Raw genomic sequence first — 21,032 nt, 5'->3', positions numbered from 1 at the left:
CCCAGGAGGACTAGGCCTGAGCAATAAATTCAGTCATGTCATCCTCATCCTGGGACTAAATTGAACCGGAAAAGAAATATGAAGAAATCTGACAGTGTATGGATGTGAACAAAGTGACAATGTAGAATCAAGTATGACTCAGGGCCAGCTGAGGAATAGCGCCACCGTTTTCCTAGGCAAGAGAACAAGGGACCAAAGATATTAGAGGATGTTTCAGGAAACCGTGAGGAAAAGAAACAAATCACTACAGCTGCCCCCCCCCCCCGCCAGCCAAGAGCCAGACGGAGTGCAGAACAGCAGTCATGTTGTAGTCAGGAGCTAGGCATCATTTCTTACTCTGTACAAGTTGCAGTTTAGGTTAGATTCCCTCCAGTGTGGAAACAGGCCCTTTGGCCCAATCAGTCCACACCGACCCTCTGAAGAGCAACCCACCCAGACCCGTTTTCCCTCTGACTAATGCACCTAACACTATGGGCAATTTAGCCTGGCCAATTCACCTGACCTGCACATCTTTGGATTGTGGGAGGAAACCGGAGCACCCGGAGGAAACCCACGCAGACACTGGGAGAAGGTGCAAACTCCACACAGTCACCCGAGGCTAGATTCGAAACTGGGACCCTGGTGCTGTGAGGCAGCAGTGCTAACCACTGAGCCACCATGTTTTGAAAGTTTGTACCTTTTTATATCAGCTTTTCTTAAGATTAGACTTGAGTTCTCTCCTGAATTGCCTGCTTGGCGGCACGGTGGCACAGTTCGGCGGCACGGTGGCACAGTGGTTAGCACTGCTGCCTCACAGCGCCTGAGACCCGGGTTCAATTCCCGCCTCAGGCGACTGACTGTGTGGAGTTTGCACATTCTCCCCGTGTCTGCGTGGGTTTCCTCCGGGTGCTCCGGTTTCCTCCCACAGTCCAAAAGATGTGCAGAGTCAGGTGAATTGGCCATGCTAAATTGCCCGTAGTGTTAGGTAAGGGGTAAATGTAGGGGTATGGGTGGGTTTCGCTTCGGCGGGGCGGTGTGGACTTGTTGGGCCGAAGGGCCTGTTTCCACACTGTAATCTAATCTAATCTAATCTAATCTAATAACTTTCTGGGTTATAACAATATGTTAATATTTCAACCCTTAACATTTTTTTCATTTAATTAAAATGCCCTCCAATGAGTTATTAATGTGGGAATATACTCTAGACTACAAACTCTACTCCAGAAACGATATTGAGAATAAGGTAATAATTTGATTCTGATTCCATTAGCTCTTTGGGCATGTGATGCTTGTTCTTTGTTTGTTGGTTTCTCACAGCCAGCCTGTGAAGAAAATATCACATTTTTACAACTTTGACAAATTAACAGCTGCAGCAGCTTGCTGTTGACTGACTCATTGCAGTTCTTTTAAATTCAACTCTTCACACATTATTTTGGACAGTTAGAAAAAAAAAACTTGCGGCTTCTGATGAGTTTATTGCTCACTCAAGTGAACAATATCAGTGTGGAGTTACGGAATTATTTTTCCTCTCAATTCCAGTATCCTGAGTTTGTGTCAAAATGCTCCGAAGTCAATTTTAGGAGAATTAGCTTGGTGATAAGCCTCCAAGTGGTACTGTTGCCTTAACTTCTAACAAGAGATTCTCTCACCCACCCATTGCATCGATTGCAAATGCAAAATTTTCAGTTCTGACAAACCATGTTTATAGTCTTTACAAGGTGCATTGAACATTTTAGAGTTGCGTTTTGTTGAACTGTTCTCTTTCTGTTTGATATTCAGGCAGCTCCCATTCATCTCAGATGGGACTGACTTAACATCAAATATTGGAGACTTTATCTCTACTCTGGTTTGGATTTCATTGCAGTGAAAAGAAATAACTTAAATTTATATGGTGTTTTTTACAGCCTCACAGTCTCAAAGTGACTGTATTCAGTGAGTTATTGTTGACAGTAGTTACTGTTGTAATATCAGAAATGTGGCAACAAGTTCCCATGAACAGCAATGTGATGTTGATGATTAGATCTGTTTTTTATTCTATGCCAAACGTTAGTCTCCAGACACAAGCCGTCAACAAAAAAGCTAAAATAGATTCACTGGCTGAAGAAGTGTTTTCTCAGCTATATATGAAAACCAAGCAGCAGTATTCCTGAGACTACAGTAATGCTGTCTGGCGTTAATGCTCACTTGAACTATTGATGCAGTTACTAATTCATTTTCTGCTCTTGTCTCGAAAAGAAAAAGAAACAGAATTTTCTAAATTCTTTACTCTTTTGCAGGAAGCTTAAAATATTGCCACCATGACTGACTCGAAGTATTTCACCACTAATAAAAAAGGTGGGTTTTTTGGTGTGATTTCTTCTTGATTGTTTATTGTGACTGCACGTGCAACCTGGCAAAACCCTGAAGTTTACGGTGTTTTGAGTTGTGTGACTATCCAGTATTGCACTTTGGGAAACTAAAGCTCAGATTATAGGCATGACACAATGATCTTCTTTCCATTATCAGCAGAACTGTTGGGAAGACAAAAGAGAATCCGAGGCGTGAGCCAACAGAAGTGGGTGTTGTGGTTGCTTTCTGCCAAGTTCCTCTGCACAATGCAGCAGTGGTGTATGCAGAAGGGAAAAAAAAATGCATTGAAGTGTTTGAATCTGCAGTGCTGTAATATTGAATATGCACTGTGTATAAAAACTAGTGCTGTGCAATAGTTTCTGGCCATGAAGTGGAAAATTGTGATGAATAAATGCCCTGAAAGGTAGAATTTGACCAAGTCTAAAGTATACAGGGTTTCAATAGTAAGATGGGCCAATGGGCTGAGAAGTGGCAGATGGAGTTTAATTCAGATAAATGCGAGGTGCTGCATTTTGGGAAAGCAAATCTTAGCAGGACTTATACACTTAATGGTAAGGTCCTAGGGACTGTTGCTGAACAAAGACACCTTGGAATGCAGGTTCATAGCTCCTTGAAAGTGGAGTTGCAGGTAGATAGGATAGTGAAGAAGGCGTTTGGTATGCTTTCCTTTATTGGTCAGAGTATTGAATACAGGAGTTGGGAGGTCATGTTGCAGCTGTACAGGACATTGGTTAGGCCACTGTTGGAATATTGTGTGCAGTTCTGGTCTCCTTCCTATCGGAAAGATGTTGTGAAACTTGAAAGGGTTCAGAAAAGATTTACAAAGATGTTGCCAGGGTTGGAGGATTTGAGCTACAGGGAGAGGCTGAACAGGCTGGGGCTGTTTTCCCTGGAGCGTCGGAGGCTGAGGGGTGACCTTATAGAGGTTTACAAAATTATGAGGGGCATGGATAGGATAAATAGACAAAGTCTTTTCCCTGTGGTCAGGGAGTCCAGAACTAGAGGGCATAGGTTTAGGGTGAGAGGGGAAAGATATAAAAGAGACCTAAGGGGCAACTTTTTCATGCAGAGGGTGTTACGTGTATGGAATGAGCTGCCAGAGGATGTGGTGGAGGCTGGTACAATTGCAACATTTAAGAGGCATTTGGATGGGTATATGAATAGGAAGGGTTTGGAGGGATATGGTCCGGGTGGTGACAGATGGGACTATATTGGGTTGGGATATCTGGTCAGAATGGACGGGTTGGGCCGAAGGGTCTGTTTCCATGCTGTACATTTCTATGACTCCATGACTTACAATTCATCAAGATTTAATTTGATACAAGCAAGGAGCTCAGCTCATGGATGGATTAGTTATTGTGAATGTGAGCCCTTGTGCTCAGCAGATAAATTCCACTGTAGTGAATACCTTTTTCTCAGTGTACCGGGAACTTTTATGCTATTTTTGGACACTTCAGCAGCGAACCAAGTACATTTCTGCTAACTCATTTTGGTTTAGGGATTTATGCAACCAGTTTCTTAGCATTACCATGAGCTTGTCTGTTTTCATGGTACTCAGTATTTGCTAGTGGTGCCTTAATCTGTGGTGCATTTGTTCTTGTCAATGGGTGAGATGGGAAAACACACAACTTGTTTATTTTTTGCATTTCCTGATAAAAATATGCCATATGACATTGTATTGAACTATTAAGTTCTACCATTGGTCTATGTTGAGGAGGTTGACATTGGCTTTGGGAAGTAGTAAGTGTTCTACAGCTCCATCCGAACATGTGAATTAGGAGCTCCTCAAGATTGCTGCACTGTCGCAGTAAGATCATTGATCTGATTGTAAACTGAAATCCACGATAATGATCAATCCTTGCTTAATAAGAGTCTGTTTACCTTTGTCTGAAAAATATTCAAGGACTCTGCTCCCATCACCTTTTCAGAAAGAGAATTCCAAAGACTCTTGAAGCTCTGAAAAAAAATTGCCTCATGTCTACCTTGATTTGGCAGCCCCTCATTTTTAAACAGTGACCCCTAGTCCTAGATTCTCCCATAAGAGGCAAGATTCACTACCCTATCAAGATCATACTTCATATTTTTCAGTTTATTCAGTATAAGTACAGTGCATTACAGCTTCCTCTTTATCCATGGTGCACATTCCCTCCATGAAGAACTCCAATAGACTATTCAAATATGATTTCCCTTGGACAAAATCATGTTGACTTTGCCTGATTTACCTTGAATGTATCCAATTTTCCCTATGACAAATGCTAAGCTAACTGACCTGTAGCCTCCTGCTTTTATTGAATAGAGAGTGGATACCCAAATAACAGCATTCCGGATTCCAGTTCCTGGTCATTGTCCAGGGATTGTGGCAGGATAGTAGAGAGGTTGGTTGATGATGGAGTAAGGGAAGATTGGTTCCAAGATTCAACAGTCTGCTACAATTTATGTGAATAATGGTCTTGGTACCAGTGGATTAGTGATCATTGTGGATCCAGTGAACTTGAGGAGAAGGAATAAAAGGTTGAGAAACAAAGTGAAAGAACTTTCTGCTGCATCTATGGCACGTGATATTCTCCTTAATCTTGTCCACTTTTTTTTAAACATTCCAGGAGAGATATTCGAATTGAAGGCTGAACTGAATAATGAAAAGAAAGAGAAAAGAAAAGAAGCAGTTAAGAAAGTCATTGCTGCAATGACAGTTGGCAAGGATGTGAGGTAAGAATGTGGAATAATCAACTTTTACCTCTGAAGGTTTCTCTCTCTAACCATGGTGGATATTGTGGCCTGTATCTTGCAATCCCAGTAATGGTGAGCATTGAAGATGCTATTGAGCACCACAATGACACCATAACTTGTAGGGAACCTATTTACACTCAAATCTAGAAATTATGCTGTGCCTAACACTGCTGTTTGAGTAGCCTGGTGTCTCCTCCACCTGGCTCCTCAGTCCTGCTAGTGTTCAAGGAAAGGAAAAGCAGGAATTGCTAGGGAATGGGAAGGGTGGTGCAACTACTGGGAAAGCTGCAATTGAAATTACATCAAATAAAAATTGAAAATCATTTAAAATTACACATTCTAATTGGTCATCAACCTGAAATGTTAGCTTTCCATCCCACGATGCTGTCTCATATGACACAGGGATAGCAAGTCAGACCAAATCAGACTTACTAACACTGGATTTGCAACAGAGTGAAATTAAAATATTTGACCCTCAATTGTCCAATTCTAACCAGATTTTAAGAATAACAGATATCATCGCTAGGGTTATAACTGAAACAGAAATTAAATTTGTTGAGCTGGAAGGTTCGTTTTCAGTTGTTTTGACACTATAAACTTTTCAAAACTTGCTAATGCCTATGGGTACAATATTCTAAAACTGGCCTGAAGTTACAGAGCGCCACCCGCAAATAGCTGTACTTCATGCATGAATGCCTAAGGAAACAGGTACTACCTAAATGTCTTAAATACAAACCTCTCCTAAACACCAGACTAGCCAAAAGAATAACAGAGCAAAATGGCAGCAGAATGTTTAAAGAAATGATTAATGATGCCCACAATAAACTCTGTAAACACAACCGGGAAATTTTGCGCCAAAAAAGTTTACTCACTCAAGTGACAGACCATAAATGGACAGACACAGTACAATAAGCCATAGACATTAGACAGTGGCATACACAAAAACTGGAAAAACTAGACAAACTCATACCAAATAACAACATAGACAACACAGAAGTATAGGTAAAAAACTTATCTGACCGACCCTTAACAGACACTGAAAAAGCCTTCTTAGTCAGAGGATTAAATTACAACTTCCAGATGTGGACAAGCAAAATTCCTTAGTAGCATTAGAAACAACACTGAAAGACAACCAACTCACAGAAGAAACCCAGCAAACCATCAGACAGGCAGTTGCACCAACATTAAGCAGGAAAAAGGAAGGAAACACACTCAATACACAGGGAAGCAAAGCACTAGAAGGACTCAAAGATAAAAATATTATTATTCTACCTGCAGGCAAAGGAAGCTTGACAGTCATTTTAAGCCGAACAGACATTGAGAAAGCAAACGCACTGCTTGTAGATACTGACACTTACCAACAGGTGGCGATATATCTGACCCCACAACTAGAGAACCAAATCACAGCCTAACTCAAAAAACCTCAGAAATCTAGAAAATTAAACAAGACAGACTTACAAAAAATGAAATCAGACGGATCCAACATGCCACACTTCTACGGATTATACAAAATTCACAAACCAGGAGCTCCCCTCAGACATATAGTCTCGCTAGCTAAAACACCAACATATAGATTAGCCAAGGAACTACACCAAAGACTAAAACACTTAGTAGAAGATTCACGCCACTCCATTTACTCCACCCAAGAATTCCAGAACACCATCAAAGATACCAAGATAGAAGAGGATGAAATAATGGTCTCCTTTAACATAACAGCCCTGTTCACATCCATCAGCATCAACCTGGCCAAGGAAACACTGACTACCCTGTTAGAAGACCCAACAACATCATCAGCAAGGACAGTATCGTCAAGCTAGTGGACCTATTACCTTACTACCACTTCACTTTCAATAACAAAACCTACAGACAAACCAACAGAATCTCTAATATCAGGGTTCTTAGCAGAGGCAGTAATGCAGAGACTGGAACAAACAGCTCTGCCAACTATCCAATCCAAACTTTAGGTCCGCTACGTGGATGACACCTTTGTCATCACTAACTGAAAAATATTAGAAGAAACCTTCAAGACCATCAATAATACCCTTACTGGCATAAAATTCACAAAAGAGGAGGAAAACAACAAACTAACATTCCAAGATGTCGCAGTAGAGTGAGCAGTCAATGGAGAGCTTCAAACCAGCATCTACTGGAAAACAGCATGTACTGACCAAATACTGAACTAGCGAAGCAATCGTCCCACCACCCAAAAACGATACTGTATTAGAACATTATTTCAACGAGCCACCACACACTGCAGCTCAGAGTAACTACAAAGAGCAGAGGAGAATCACCTACACAGCATATTCAAAAATAACAGGTACCCAATGAACACAGTCTGCCAATTTCTGAACAAAAAAAAACCCCAAACGCACACACAAACCCTAACCACTCTCCCCTACATCAAAGACATCTTTGAAAGACTGCCAGAGTACTCAGACCTCTTGGCATCATGGTTGCTCACAAACCCACCAACACACTAAAATAGCAGCTAATGAACTTAAAAGACGCTATACAGACAACAAGGAGAATGAACATCATTTACAGAATGCCAAGTAAGAACTGTGACAAACAGGCAGAAAACTAGCCACCAGGATACATGAACACAAACTAGCCACAAAAAGACATGACCCACCATCACTGATATCCTTACATACAGATGAGGAAGGGCATCACTTTGACTGGGACAACACATCCATCCTACAACATGCCAAACAGGGACATGCACAAGAATTCCTAGAATGGCATTCCAATCAGAACTCTATCAACAAACACATCGATTTGGACCCCATCCACCACCGTCTGAGAAAAAGAACAGGAAACGACATCACCAACACAGGAAATTGCATCACCAGCCCAAGGAAACCTAAATGCACAAATAGAAAGCGGGACATAATACCATTACTTCATCGGAGGCTCTCAGATGATGTTACCTAGCATGGTGACGAAACATCTGAAAATTACCTTTCAGTTCAGCGAGCATACTTACATCCAAAAATTAAACAATTCATTATTAATATTATAATTGTAGAGCAAAGCTGAATGACATGATGATATGATTATGATTATAATTTAAAACAATTCTTTGATTGTAACCCTCACTCTTGCACACAGCCACAAGTAAGGAATAAATTTAAAAAAAGGGAATGAATTGTAATTTGCCAGTTTGCTAGTCATGTCATTATGGAATCATAGAGTCATAGAGATGTACAGCATGGAAACGGACCCTTCGGTCCAACCCGCCCATGCCGACCAGATATCCCAACCCAAACTAGTCCCACCTGCCAGCACCTGGCCCATATCCCTCCAAACCCTTCCTATTCATATACCCATCCAAATGCCTCTTAATTGTTGCAATTGTACCAGCCTCCACCACTTCCTCTAGCAGCTCATTCCATACACGTAACATCATCTGCATGAAAATGCTGCCCCTGAGGTCTCTTTTATATCTTTCCCCTCTCACCCTAAACCTATGCCCTCTAGTTCTGGACTCCCCGATCCCAGGGAAAAGACTTTGTCTATTTATCCTATCCATGCCCCTCCTAATTTTGTAAACCTCTATAAGGTCACCCCTCAGCTTTTGACGCTCCAGGGAAAACAGCCCCAACCTGTTCAGCCTCTCCCTGTAGCTCAGATCCTCCAACCCTGGCAACATCTTTGTAAATCTTTTCTGAACCCTTTCAAGTCTCACAACATCTTTCCAATAGGAAGGAGACCAGAATTTCACACAATATTCCAAAAGTGGCCTTACCAATGTCCTGTACAGCTGCAACATGACCTCCCAACTCCTGTACTCAATACTCTGACCAATAAAGGAAAGCCTACCAAACGCTGCCTTCACTATCCTATCTACCTGCAACTCCAGTTTCAAGGAGCCATGAACCTGCACTCCAAGGTCTCTTTGTTCACCAACACTCCTTAGGACCTTACCATTAAGTGTATAAGTCCTGCTAAGATTTGCTTTCCCAAAATGCAGCACCTCGCATTTATCTGAATTAAACTCCATTTGCCACTTCTCAGCCCATTGGCCCATCCGGTCCAGATCCTGTTGTAGTCTGAGGTAACCCTCTTCGCTGTCCACTACACCTCCAATTTTGGTGTCATCTGCAAACTTACTAACTGTACCTCTTACGTTCGCATCCAAATCATTTATGTAAATGACAAAAAGTAGAGGGCCCAGCACAGATCCTTGTGGCACTCCACTGGTCACAGGCCTCCAGTGTCAAAAACAACCCTCCAGCACCACCCTCTGTCTTCTACCTTTGAGCCAGTTCTGTATCCAAATGGCTAGTTCTCCCTGATGCATTGTGTTATAAACACACAGACTTGTCATGAGAATAGAACTCAATTAAAACTTCCCAGTTCAACTTCCAAGCACATTGCCTTCTACATCTTCTCTCACATACCCACCCCACCTCCTACACCCATCCATGGTGTGCATTATCTCCAGCAAGAGCCCTAATAGATAGTTTTCTCACAGGGAAATCATATTTGAACAATGTTGACTCTGCCTGATTTACTTTGAACGGCAATAGTCTTTACATCTCCACTGATTGCAAACCTGAGGTGGTAATAATCAGCTTTCTCTTTGGATATGTTGCTATCAGTGTGGCAGGGTAATAAACTGTGTCTGTATTGCTTTTGAGAGTTTAGTTGATCCCTGTTTTGATGGGGAACTGATAGAATTTAGAAATTTAAATGACAAAATTTGCATGGTATAGATAGACAAAATAATTGGTTCCCATAATTCCAATGAGTAGAAAGTCATTGGAGCAGCATTTATGGAGTTGTGGATCAGGACCCTATTGAATCTCTGAGAATTGTCTGGAAAATTACTTCTTCTGATGAGCAAGTCCCCCTGTGTCTGGAACCGTCCGAAAGAGACCCTTTAAAGTGGGAAAATTCACAGGATTCTGATTTACTTAAGCCTGGAAAATCTAATTGATTGAAATGTTTTGGCACTTGCTATTAAACTGACTCACCACTAGTTAGACATGCCCCTCAGCCAACCCCATTCTACACCCTGCCCTAACTGCCTGCCCTATTGGTAATAGCGCGCTCCACTCACCTACCACCAGACTGATCCCCACTGAACTTATCCAATACCCCCCACCCCCAACCCCAACCCAACACTTTCCTCTCCAATCTACTGACACAGTGCCAGTCTGATCCTGCTTTTCTGACACGCAACCCTCTCACTGCAGCTGCGAGTGGCTGGCTGTACAGTGAAACATTGAAGTTACAGAACACTAGCAACTGATTGCTGCGAAAGGGATGTGGTTTCCACAGAGGTTTTCTTCACTGCAGGTTTGTGGGCTTCCTGAACAGCTTAGTAACAAGAGTCATAGAGTCATAGTACAGCATGGAAAGAGACCCTTTGTCCAACGTGTCCATGTCGACCAGATATCCCACCTGCCAGCACCTGGCCCATATCCCTCCAAACCCTTCCTATTCATATACCCATCCAAATGACTTTTAAATGTTACAATTGTACCAGCCTCCAGTACTTCCTCTGGCAGCTCATTCCATACACATATCACCCACTGCGTGAAAAAGTTGCCCCTAAGGTCTCTTTTATATCTTTCCCCTCTCACCCTAAACCTATGCCCTCTAGTTCTGGACTCCCCGACCCCAGGGAAAAGACTTTATCTATTTATCCTATCCATGCCCCTCATAATTTTGTAAACCTCTATAAGGTCATCCCTCAGTCTCCGAAGCTTCAGGGAAAACAACCTGTTCAGCCTCTTCCTGTAGCTCAAATCCTCCAACCCTGGCAACATCCTTGTAAATCTTTTCTGAACCCTTTCAAGTTTTACAACATCTTTCCGATAGAGGCCCAGGATTCTCCACTGTGGAAAGAAGAAATCTAAAGGTCAATGGGTAAATGTTAGACCAATTAGGATTGGAATGGTGGTTCCAGGCATGATAGGGATGTCTGGACCATGACTTCCAATGTTTTATAACACAACCTTAATTTAGGACGTACTGATTTTAAGTAAAAATGTGTCCTCTTCTCTGTGGTCCTGGTGTATTTTAACTTTATTTAGGTAACCGAGATAGAGAAGAATGGGCATTTGTGAAAGTCCACCCTTCAGTGTTTTTTATCGTTTAAAAGATTATGGAAAAAGGAATTTCATATCCAAATGCTACACATTCAAAAGGTTTGGGTTCTTAAAACCAAGTCAAACACTTGTCCATTTTGGGCAATAAAGCAATTAAGAAACTATTATTTTTGTTAAAGCAGTAATTTGTTTCTACTTCAGTTGAAAATGCTTGTTGTTTGTGCACAAAGTAGATCTGCTGCAGGTCTAAGTATTGCTAACAGCCCTGGTGATTAAATTCTTAACTTGCAACGGCTGTGTATCAAAAGGGCTGGATTAGCTGTACCTTTGGCATTCGGGGTTCTCCCCGTAATGTATTTTGTTACCCATTGAATTTCCTGGAGAGGCTGGGAGTAACCTGTTACGATTATGAAGATGACATATGTTAGTATGGTGGAGTGGGACAGTTTGATCACTGTGCTTTCAGGTCAGATGGAGCAATGGACTTTCACCCTATCCGAACTTTTGAAGAGCACTTTTGCTACACTGATTATTCCACTTCTTGCATTAACTGTCCAAGTGAATGTTCTGAATCTGATTACAATAAGATTAGAATGTCAGTGTCAGGATGATTTGATGCTGTGAGTTTATGACTGGATGAGGCTATAGTCAAACTCCTTTCTTTATAGGAGAGCAGTCTTAGTTGAACTTGAGCCGAACTCTCTGATGAAAGAATAGTTTGCGACTGTTTCTTAATGCCTGCTTTCTATATTTTGATTTCATGTCCTTTTTTTCAGTTTGCAGAGCTGTATTTTGTCAAAATGTTGGACATGAATGAATGTTGGAATTATTACTGTTTAAGTGCATTATTTGTCCATGATCCTGATCATAGGGGAAGAAAGTTAAGGCTGTCTGCTTTTCTTCACATACCTTACAATTGTGGAAATCTTCCCCATGAAGAGTTGAAGTTGAGAAGTGGTCTGATCTGTAGCAAGTTAAGGTGATAGTAAGGTTTTGTTTAATATTTGCTTCCACTTACATCCTTCAGTTAGACAGTGGACTGAGGTACATATTGCTCTTACAAGTTGGGGTTGAAGTTCGAGGAAAGGTTGAAGAGGCAGGATGAAGTCCAGTTTTTGCTGCTTGGCTCAAGGGCCTGTTTCTGCATATCCTGGAAAACTTAAATATCTGGAGTCTCTGGCTGGAGTGAAGCAAAATGGAAAGGGTGGGACAGCTTCAACCTTCAGTGGCTGAAATTCTCCTGCCCTCCCAAATGTTGATAGAACATTTTTGACAACATGGATGGTTGTTGTGGAAAGCATATCTCACTGGTATTATAAAGTGCTCTGAGATTGATGGTTGAGGATCATTTTTGGGCTGGATAGAAGGAACTTGGAGTGATTATTAAGTTCTGAAATGTATGATAAAAATGTTCTTTGTCTCAATTCAAGTAGTTTCAGTATTAATTGTAGGGATGTTGGTGTTGCTGGCATTTATTTCCACCCCGTGGTTGTCTTGAGAAGGTGGTGACGGGCCACATTTCTGACTTGCTGGAAGGTCTTTGACACAGCTGATTAGCTTGTTAGTCCTTGTCACAGGACAGTTAAGTGTCAACCCCCTTTTCTGTTGGACTGGAGTCAAGTGTAAGACTGGATGGTGCAGTTGTAGCAAGTTTCTTTCCAAGATGAACCTCACTGAACCTCATAGAGTCCTACAGCACGGAGACAGGCCCTTTGGCCCAAACTGGTCCATGCCAACCAAAATGTCCATCCGCGCTAACCCTATTTCCCTGCACTTGGCCCATATCCTTCTAAACCTTTACTATCCATGTATTTGTCCAAATGCCTTTTAAATGTTGTTAATACACCCACCTCAACCACTTCTGCTGGCAGCTCATTCCATATGCGTACCACCCTCTGTGTAAAAAAAAGTTGCCCCTCAGGTTCCCTTTTATTCTTTCCCCTCTAACCTTAAACTGATGCCCTCTAGTTCTCGATTCCCCAACCCTGGGTAAAAGGCTGAGTGCATTCACCCTATCCATGCCTCTCATGATCTTATACGCCTTTATAAGTTTGTCCCTTCTCTTACCAACAAAAAAAGTCCTAGCTTGTTCAACCTCTCCTTTTTAATTGGACCGTTGAGTCCTGGCAACATCCTTGCAAATTCCTTCTGCATTCTTTCCAGTTTAATAACATCCTTCCTATAGCAAGGTGACCAAAACTGAGCACAATACTCCAAATGCAGCCTCACCAATATCCTGTATAACTGCAACACAACTTCCCAACTTCTATACTGTTGAAGGCCAGTGTACCAAAAGCCGCCTTCAGTGCCCCGTCTCAGAGAAGTGAACTCCAGGGTCCCTCTGTTCCAATAAACTCCTTAAGCCCTACCATTTACCATGAAACTCTTACCTCGATTTGACTTTCCAAAATGCAAGACCTCACACTTAGCAAACAGAGTTTAATATAGATATTTCTCAGCCCATTTCTCCAGTCGACCAAGGCCCTACTGCAATATCTGACAATCTTCCTCACTGTGCACGGTATCTCCTATTTTAGTAATCATGCCTTGTACACTCTCATCCAAATCGTTGATACAGATAACAAACAGTAACGGGCCCAGCACTGACCCCTGAGGATCTCCTCTCGTTACCTGTTGGTCATTAAGCATTTTCATGGCTAGCTCTTTATTTCCAGACTTCACCCTGGATAGCAGTTAATGAACTTGAAATGAAATATTCACCAGAGTGTAAACATTTAACAAAAGGATATTTCCATTTTTCCTGTACTGTGGAAAGGGAGTTTGCTTTGTGGCTCCAGATGATGTGATTGGGAATTTTTTCAGATTCCTGTGGTGCTGTTTTTGTGGCAGGTTGGAATCCGTGTGTCTTACCAGCACCATGTGTTGTAATATGAGATTGCAGCTGCAATAAGGTAACCTGAAGCTACGCAGCACTTGCAGCATGCAGCGAATTTGCAATTATTATTGACAACACTAGCAATATGGATTGCCAAGTTATTGTTTAGTAACCAAAACCAGTGGCTCGTGATAGGACAATTGTAATGGGCTGACTCCAATTGCTAGTGAAGAGTTACATACAAACATACATTTGAATTAAGAGCAGAAGTAGACATTCGGCCCGTTGCCATTCAAGCAGATCATGGAGTTATAAGCATGGAAACAGACCCTAAGCCAATCTATCTGTCTCTATCTACTTACCTCTGGCTTAAACTTTCAATGACTCTGCCTCCACTACCTACTGAAGCAGGTTCCAAAATTGTAAAAGCCTAAGAGAAAAGCTCTCCTTATCTCTTCGAATAGAGTGATCCTTAATGTTGAAACAGTGTCTGTGTTCTGGACCCACTTATAAGAGCCTTTTCACTTACTTATCAAGCCCATTCATATAACTCTAATCAACCCACCCTCCACGTTTCTAGAATCCAGTGAAGATAAGCTCAGCAGGTCCAAGTCTGTCTGTCTTTAACATTCTGCTCATTTCAGGTATAGATCTACTAACCTTCCTCGCAACTGCCTTGAATATATTTACATTCTTCCTCAAATAATGAGATAAAATTGTACATGGTATTTGAGATATGGCCTCATCAATGCCTCATAACTGAGGTACACAATGATTATTTTTAATCTCCAATTTTTCTCTCAGAAAAGTGACACATTCTATGCACTACCATAATCACTTGCTGTACTTACTAACTATTTTGTGAAATATGCGTTAGGACGCTAAGGTCTCTCTGCACCTGGAATACTGCAGTCATTCTGTGTTTATATAATAGTCTTTGCTATGAGAGGTGAACAACCTCTCATTTTCCCACAATGGTACTCCATTTGATAGGATTTTTCCAATTCACTAAACATTTCTATATTGGTATACAGTCTTGTTATTGCCATCTTCACCACATACATTCCTATCCAACTTTGTCATTTGGACATTTAGCCACCATGACTTCAAACCTGTCGTCTAAATCATTGGTACAAATTGTAAAACATTGACAGCTGAGTACATATCCCTGTGGGACTCTACTCATCACATTCTGCCAAGCTGAAAAAGACACGTTTACATGTACTGTCTTCTCTCAGCCAAACAGTCTTCTGTCCAGGCTAGGATGTTACCCTGTATATCATGAACTCCCATTTGGAGTCATAATCATTTATGTTGCATCTTCTCAAGTTCTTCTGGAAACTGAAATACAGGACATCAACAGGTCACCCCTTAATTTACAATGCATGTTACTCCCTCAAAGAATTCCAATAAATCGCTTAAATATGATTTTCTGCTCACAGAACTACACTGACTCCTCTTGATTACCTTGAGAATTTTCCCATGTATCCAGTTATAACCACCTCAGTGATCAATCAGCTTATAATTTCTTGTTTTCTGCCATGCACAATAGAGGGAGTATATTTGTAGTCTTCGAATCTAATGGAACTTTTCCAGAATCTAAAGGAACTTTTCCAGAATCTAACAAATTTTGAAGGAGTACTATTACAACATTAGCCATCACTTTTAAGATTTGAGTATGTTAGCTCAGTAGGACCCAGTTTCAACTCTCACTTCCATCAATTTATGCAGTACTACTTCCCTGATGATTATAATTTCACCAAGTTCCTCTTTTTCTTCAATTCCTAATTTACAGGTATTACTGATGTTGTATTCTCTATTGAGAAGACAGAAGCAAAATACTTGCTCATTTCATCCACAGTTTCCTTATCTACCGTTAACTCCTCTCTGAATTATTCTATTCTCCAACTTATTTCCAACTGATTATGTATGGTGAATGGCATCATGCCAGAAGATTGGTTTAATATATGATGCCTACAGATTGTGATTTTGATTAGAACTCTGTTCTTTTTCTGTGAATAACTCGATCAACTCTAATCCAAATTGAACCAAGATTTTGTTGTGGATACTGATGATTCTGAATTGACTGCTTTTTCAGAATTTCTGTTAGTTTTTAATTACCTCTCACTCATACCCTATTACTGCTCATCATCGATTTATTTTCTAATTTTTCCCAGTGCTTTCCTTCATGTTTAATTTGTCAAAATATTTTTTGAGTTCACCCCAGTGTGAGTGATTGATATTGGGGAGTGGAACTATTGAGACCCCTTCCACTTTCAGACGATTACATGTCGAGGCTAATCCTGCTCGATGGCCTGTACTATACTGTACAAATATTATGTTCCACAGTGGCCATTCTGTGTCCTACCTGAGATTGCTGCTTTAGTAGTTGTTAGTTTTAATAGATTGGTTTCATTTTGCTTTTTGGGGAAGCTACCTTGAAGCTGCCTCAGTGGAGAGCTCCTGGCTCTTCAGAAGATACATGGAATTTCTTGCATTGACTTGAACAAACAGAAGGAGGTATAGAGTCCTTTTGCATTTTGCCTCCATAAGTACTTTGAATATATGCTGCAATCTGTCATGACATTAGTACATTCGATATTCTGATTGATGCCGTTATAACATTTGTCCCTCTATGATTAGAGGCAGGCCATCTTTTCCTTCAGTGCTGATTTTGTTTGAATTGGCTTGCTGTAACTGCACCTATAGTTACTGAGGCTGCCCTGAGTGGATCAAGCATATAGGTGCTGCTTGGAACGTGCAGGATAGTAGGGAATAACAATCCGAGACAAGGGCTGGAACGTTGTGGTTACAGAAGCTTTGGCATGGACTAGTTGGAATGAAGGATCTGTTTCCATCCTGGATATCTCCATAAGTGGCAGCGATACAAACCTGTTATTATGAAAATATTCTGTTAGCTTAAAATGGCACTCAGTTCTGAATGACCTTAAATCCCTTATTTTCTGTACTTTGGTGCAACTCACCACTCCCATTGGGGACACAACTTAAACAAATACTGACTGATGCAGCCATTTCCTAGCAGATAAGTTCATGGTCATTTTGATTTGACCTGTTTTTTCATATTTTTGAATCTTGTGGAGATCAAGAACTTATTAAGCAAATTAGCATAATCTTGTATGAATATGGAAACAGATCTAGAGGTCTGTTGGTTAAAGCGAAATGCAATACAGCATTCAAATGCTTTGTTTCTTTTCTGTTCCGAAATGAGCTGCAGCGCGTTGGTTGTCACAGTCCAACTCATTCCATAATCTCCTCTTCTGAAATTGGATCAATACTTTCCATATACAGAATATGTCTGTTATGAGCTGAGAGCTGAATGTTACTCTGCAGTGCAAAATCATCAAGTCCAAGTTTGAGAATTAATCATTGTTTATTGAAAGATATTTGAAGAGGCCGTTCTGTCTGCTTTCACTTTAGAAGATGAGAATATTTCCATGTCAGATCTCTTGTGCAGGTTAACCTGTTGTTCGTATTTATCAGCAAATAAGATGTCTACAGCAGAAAAGCAAACAAAATCAGTAAGAATTAAAATCAGGTGATCATAGGAGATAGGAAAAGAGTTAGGCTGTTTGACCCACCAAGTCTCCTGCACCATTTGACTGTAGCTGATCGGTTTCTCTTGCTTTCTCTCTGTAACTTCCTTTACTAATCAAGCACCTATTTCTGTCATAAAGACATTGAATGACTTGGTCTACACAGATGTCTGCAGCAATGAGTTCCACACCTTCACCACTCTGTGGCTGAAGAAATTCCTCCTCATCTCAGTTCTGGAGGGTCATCCCCTAGCTATGAGGCTGTGTTCTCAGGTGCTCAGTTCTCCCAATAATGGAAGCATCTTCTCCATGTCCACTGCATCCAGGGCTGTCAGTATTCTGTAAGTTTCAATCAAATCCCTCTTCATCCTTCCAAACTCCATCGAGTATAGACCCAGAGTCATCTGGCAAGGCCTCATCTGACAAGCCCTTCATCTCTGGTTCCACTGTTGAGAACCGCCTCTGGATCCTCCCCACCAAATGTAGTCTGACCAGAGCCTTATATAGCCTTATCAATACTCCCTAATTTTGTATTTGAGCCCTCTCAAAATGAATATTGATTTACTCTTGCCTTTCAAACTGAACTGCCAATTGAACCCATTGCATTCAATCTGCCATTTCTTTGTCCCCATGCCGAGCTGTTACCAAATACTTCTGCAGCCACCCTGCCTCCTCAACACTACCTGTCCCTCCACCTATCTTTATGTCATCTGTACAATTAGCAACAATGCCCTCAGTTGTTTCATCCAACTTATTGTCATATAACGTGAATAGTTGTGCTCTCCATGTGGTCACGTGCGGAACACTAATCGTCACCAAATGCCATCCTGAAAAAGGTTCTGTTATCTCCATTCCCTACTTTCTGCCAGTCAGCTAGTCCTCTGCCAGTACCTTGCCGTGAGCTCTTATCTAATTAGCAGCCTCCTGTGTAGCACCTTGTGTAAGACCTTATCAAATAAATGATGTCCACTGGCTGTCTCCTTCATTTAACTTACTAGTTACCACTTTAAAGAATTCTAACTGATTTTTCAGGCAAGAACAACCCATCCCCCGTTAAATTTCTGCCTCCCTCTCTTAAACGGGATATTACATTAGCCATTTTCCACAACTTGGGACCCTCCAGTGGTTGCTGAAAGCTCACCACCAATGCCTCCATAATCTCCTCTTTCAGCATTCTGGAGTTTGGTCCATCTGGTCTGGGTGATTTATCCACCCTTAGACCTTTCAGCTTCCCCAGCACCACCACAATAGTGATGGCCACAGAGCTTCTAGACTACAGACTCATAGAGTAATAGAGCATGGAAACAGGCCCTTCAGCCCAAACTGGTCCATGTTGATCATGGTGCCCACTCAGCTAGTTCCAATTGCCTGTATTTGGTCCATGTCCCTCTTAAACCCTTCCTATCCACGTATCTATCCAAATGTTTTTTAGATGTTGCTATTGTATTTGCCTCAGCCACTTTCTGTGGCAACCCATTCCATATACACTCACCACACTCTGCATGAAGAAGTTGCCCCTCAAGTCCTTCTCAAATCTTTCTTCTCTCACCTTAAACCTATGCTCTCTAGTTTTCAATTCTCCATCCCTGGGAAAAAGACTATATGCATTCATCCTATGTATGCCCATCATGATTTTATGCACCTCAATAAGGTCACCCCTCATTCTGCTGCATTCCAAGAAATAAAGTCCTATCCTAGCCAACCTCTCCCTGTAACTTAAGCCTACCAGTCCTGGCAACATCTTTATAAATCTTCTTTGAACTCTTTCTATGTCTTTGCTATAGCAGGGTGACCAGATGTGTACTCAATACTCCAAATGCAGCCTCTCCAATGACTTATGCAACTATAACGTAACATTCCAACTCCCGTACTTAATGCCTTGATCAATGAAGGCTGGCATAAGAACAGCAGAATGAGGAGCAGGAATAGCCATCTGGCCCTTCAAGCTTGCTCCACTATTCACTACGATCATGGCTGATCTTTTCATGGCTTCAGCTCCACTTTCCCGCCCCCTCACTATAACCTTTAATTCCTTTACTGTTCAAAAGATTAAGTTTAAAAACATTTACTGAGGGAGCCTCAACTACTTCATTGGGTAGGGAATTCCAAAGATTCACTTCACTCTGGGTGAAGATTCACTTCACTCTGCTCCCCCTAATCTTGAGGCTCTGCCCTCTTGTCCTAGTTTCACCTGCCATGGAAACATCCTCTCTATTCTATTCTATCCTATCTATTCCCTTCAAAGTTTTATATGTTTCTATAAGATCCCCCTCATTCTTCTGAATTCCATTGAATATAATCCCAGTCTACTCAGTCTCTCCTCATAAGTCAACCCCCTCAACTCCGGAATCAACCTAGTGAACCTCCTCTGCACCCCCCCTCCTGCCAGTACATCCTTTCTCAAATAAGGAGACCAAAACTACGCATAGTATTCCAGGTGTGACCTCAGCAGCACCTACAGCGGCAACATAACCTGCTTTTAAACTCAATCCCTTTAGCAATGAAGGACAAAATCCCACCTGCCTTTTTAATTACCTGTTGCATCTGCAGACCAATCATCTGTGGTTCATGCACATGGACACCCAGGTCCCTCTGCACAGCAGCATGCTGCAATTTTTTAACATTCAATTCATAGTCCTCATTATTCCCAGAACGGATGACTTTACATTTATTAACATTGTACTCCATCTGCCGTATCCCTTTGCAAAGTTTCGCCATGCCTCCTTCACCACCCTGTCTACCTGTGTTGTCGCTTTCAATGAACTATATACTTGGTCTCCTTCTTGTACAACACTCCTCAAAGTTCAGAATTCTGTACTCACTAACTCACCACCTGACTCCCCAGAAACCTATCTGCTGTCTACAAGGTGCACAACAGGAGTACTATGGAATATTTCCTGCATGCCTGGATAAGTGCCAATTCATCAACACTTGAGACCTTTGGCATCATCCATGTCCAAGCAGCATGCATCGTATCCACCACCTTCATCATACAATCCCTCCACTGCTGCACAGCAGCAAATGTTTGTTTGGTACCACCTACAAGATGCACTGTAGCAAGGTTTCATCTACGAAACCTTCCAAACCTGTGAGCTCCATCTAAGAGAGAAAGGACAGCAGATATATCGGAGCACCTACACAAGCAGTTCCCCTCTAAGCCCCTGCACCATCCTGACTTGGACCCACATCACTGCTTCTCCTCTGTTCCTGAATGAAAATACTGGAAATGTTTTCTGCTGGCACTGTGGGTGTATCAATCACCTCTCTTTTATGTGCGCACACAGGCACGCACCTCAACCACAATTGTAGATGGTCAATAAATGCTAACCTAGCCAGCAATGAACTTAAAAAATAATTTGATATTCAATCACTAATACATAATGTGTACACATTCCAAATTGTACATGATTACAATGCACATGGATATTAATCCCCAACCCAGGGCTGCCCAAGGTGCTCAGTCTGAAGTGTTAGGGTTGTGAGGTTCAAGGCAGCATTGGCCCTAACTGAGCGATATAGCTGAGAACA

At 41.5% G+C, this 21,032-nt stretch overlaps 1 protein-coding gene across 3 annotated transcripts in view; it reads left to right on the top strand.

Moving 5' to 3' along the window:
• Positions 1–21,032, top strand: part of LOC122564151 (AP-2 complex subunit beta) — a 318,942-nt gene that overhangs the window by 17,915 nt on the left and 279,995 nt on the right. For all 3 annotated transcript variants that reach the window (XM_087977539.1, XM_087977536.1, XM_087977537.1), the window contains 2 exons: positions 2,256–2,313; positions 4,929–5,034. In XM_087977539.1, the coding sequence (XP_087833665.1) occupies positions 2,277–2,313; positions 4,929–5,034 (143 nt within the window). In that variant the 5' untranslated portion in view covers positions 2,256–2,276. The remainder of the gene's footprint in view (positions 1–2,255; positions 2,314–4,928; positions 5,035–21,032) is intronic.

This window comes from Chiloscyllium plagiosum, unplaced genomic scaffold (assembly GCF_037043375.1).
Source record: "Chiloscyllium plagiosum isolate Xiang-an unplaced genomic scaffold, Cpla_swu_hap1 HiC_scaffold_31, whole genome shotgun sequence".
In the NCBI taxonomy this organism is placed as follows: domain Eukaryota; kingdom Metazoa; phylum Chordata; class Chondrichthyes; order Orectolobiformes; family Hemiscylliidae; genus Chiloscyllium; species Chiloscyllium plagiosum.
Note: the sequence above shows the minus strand (reverse complement) of the source record. Positions and strands in the feature narration are given on the sequence as shown.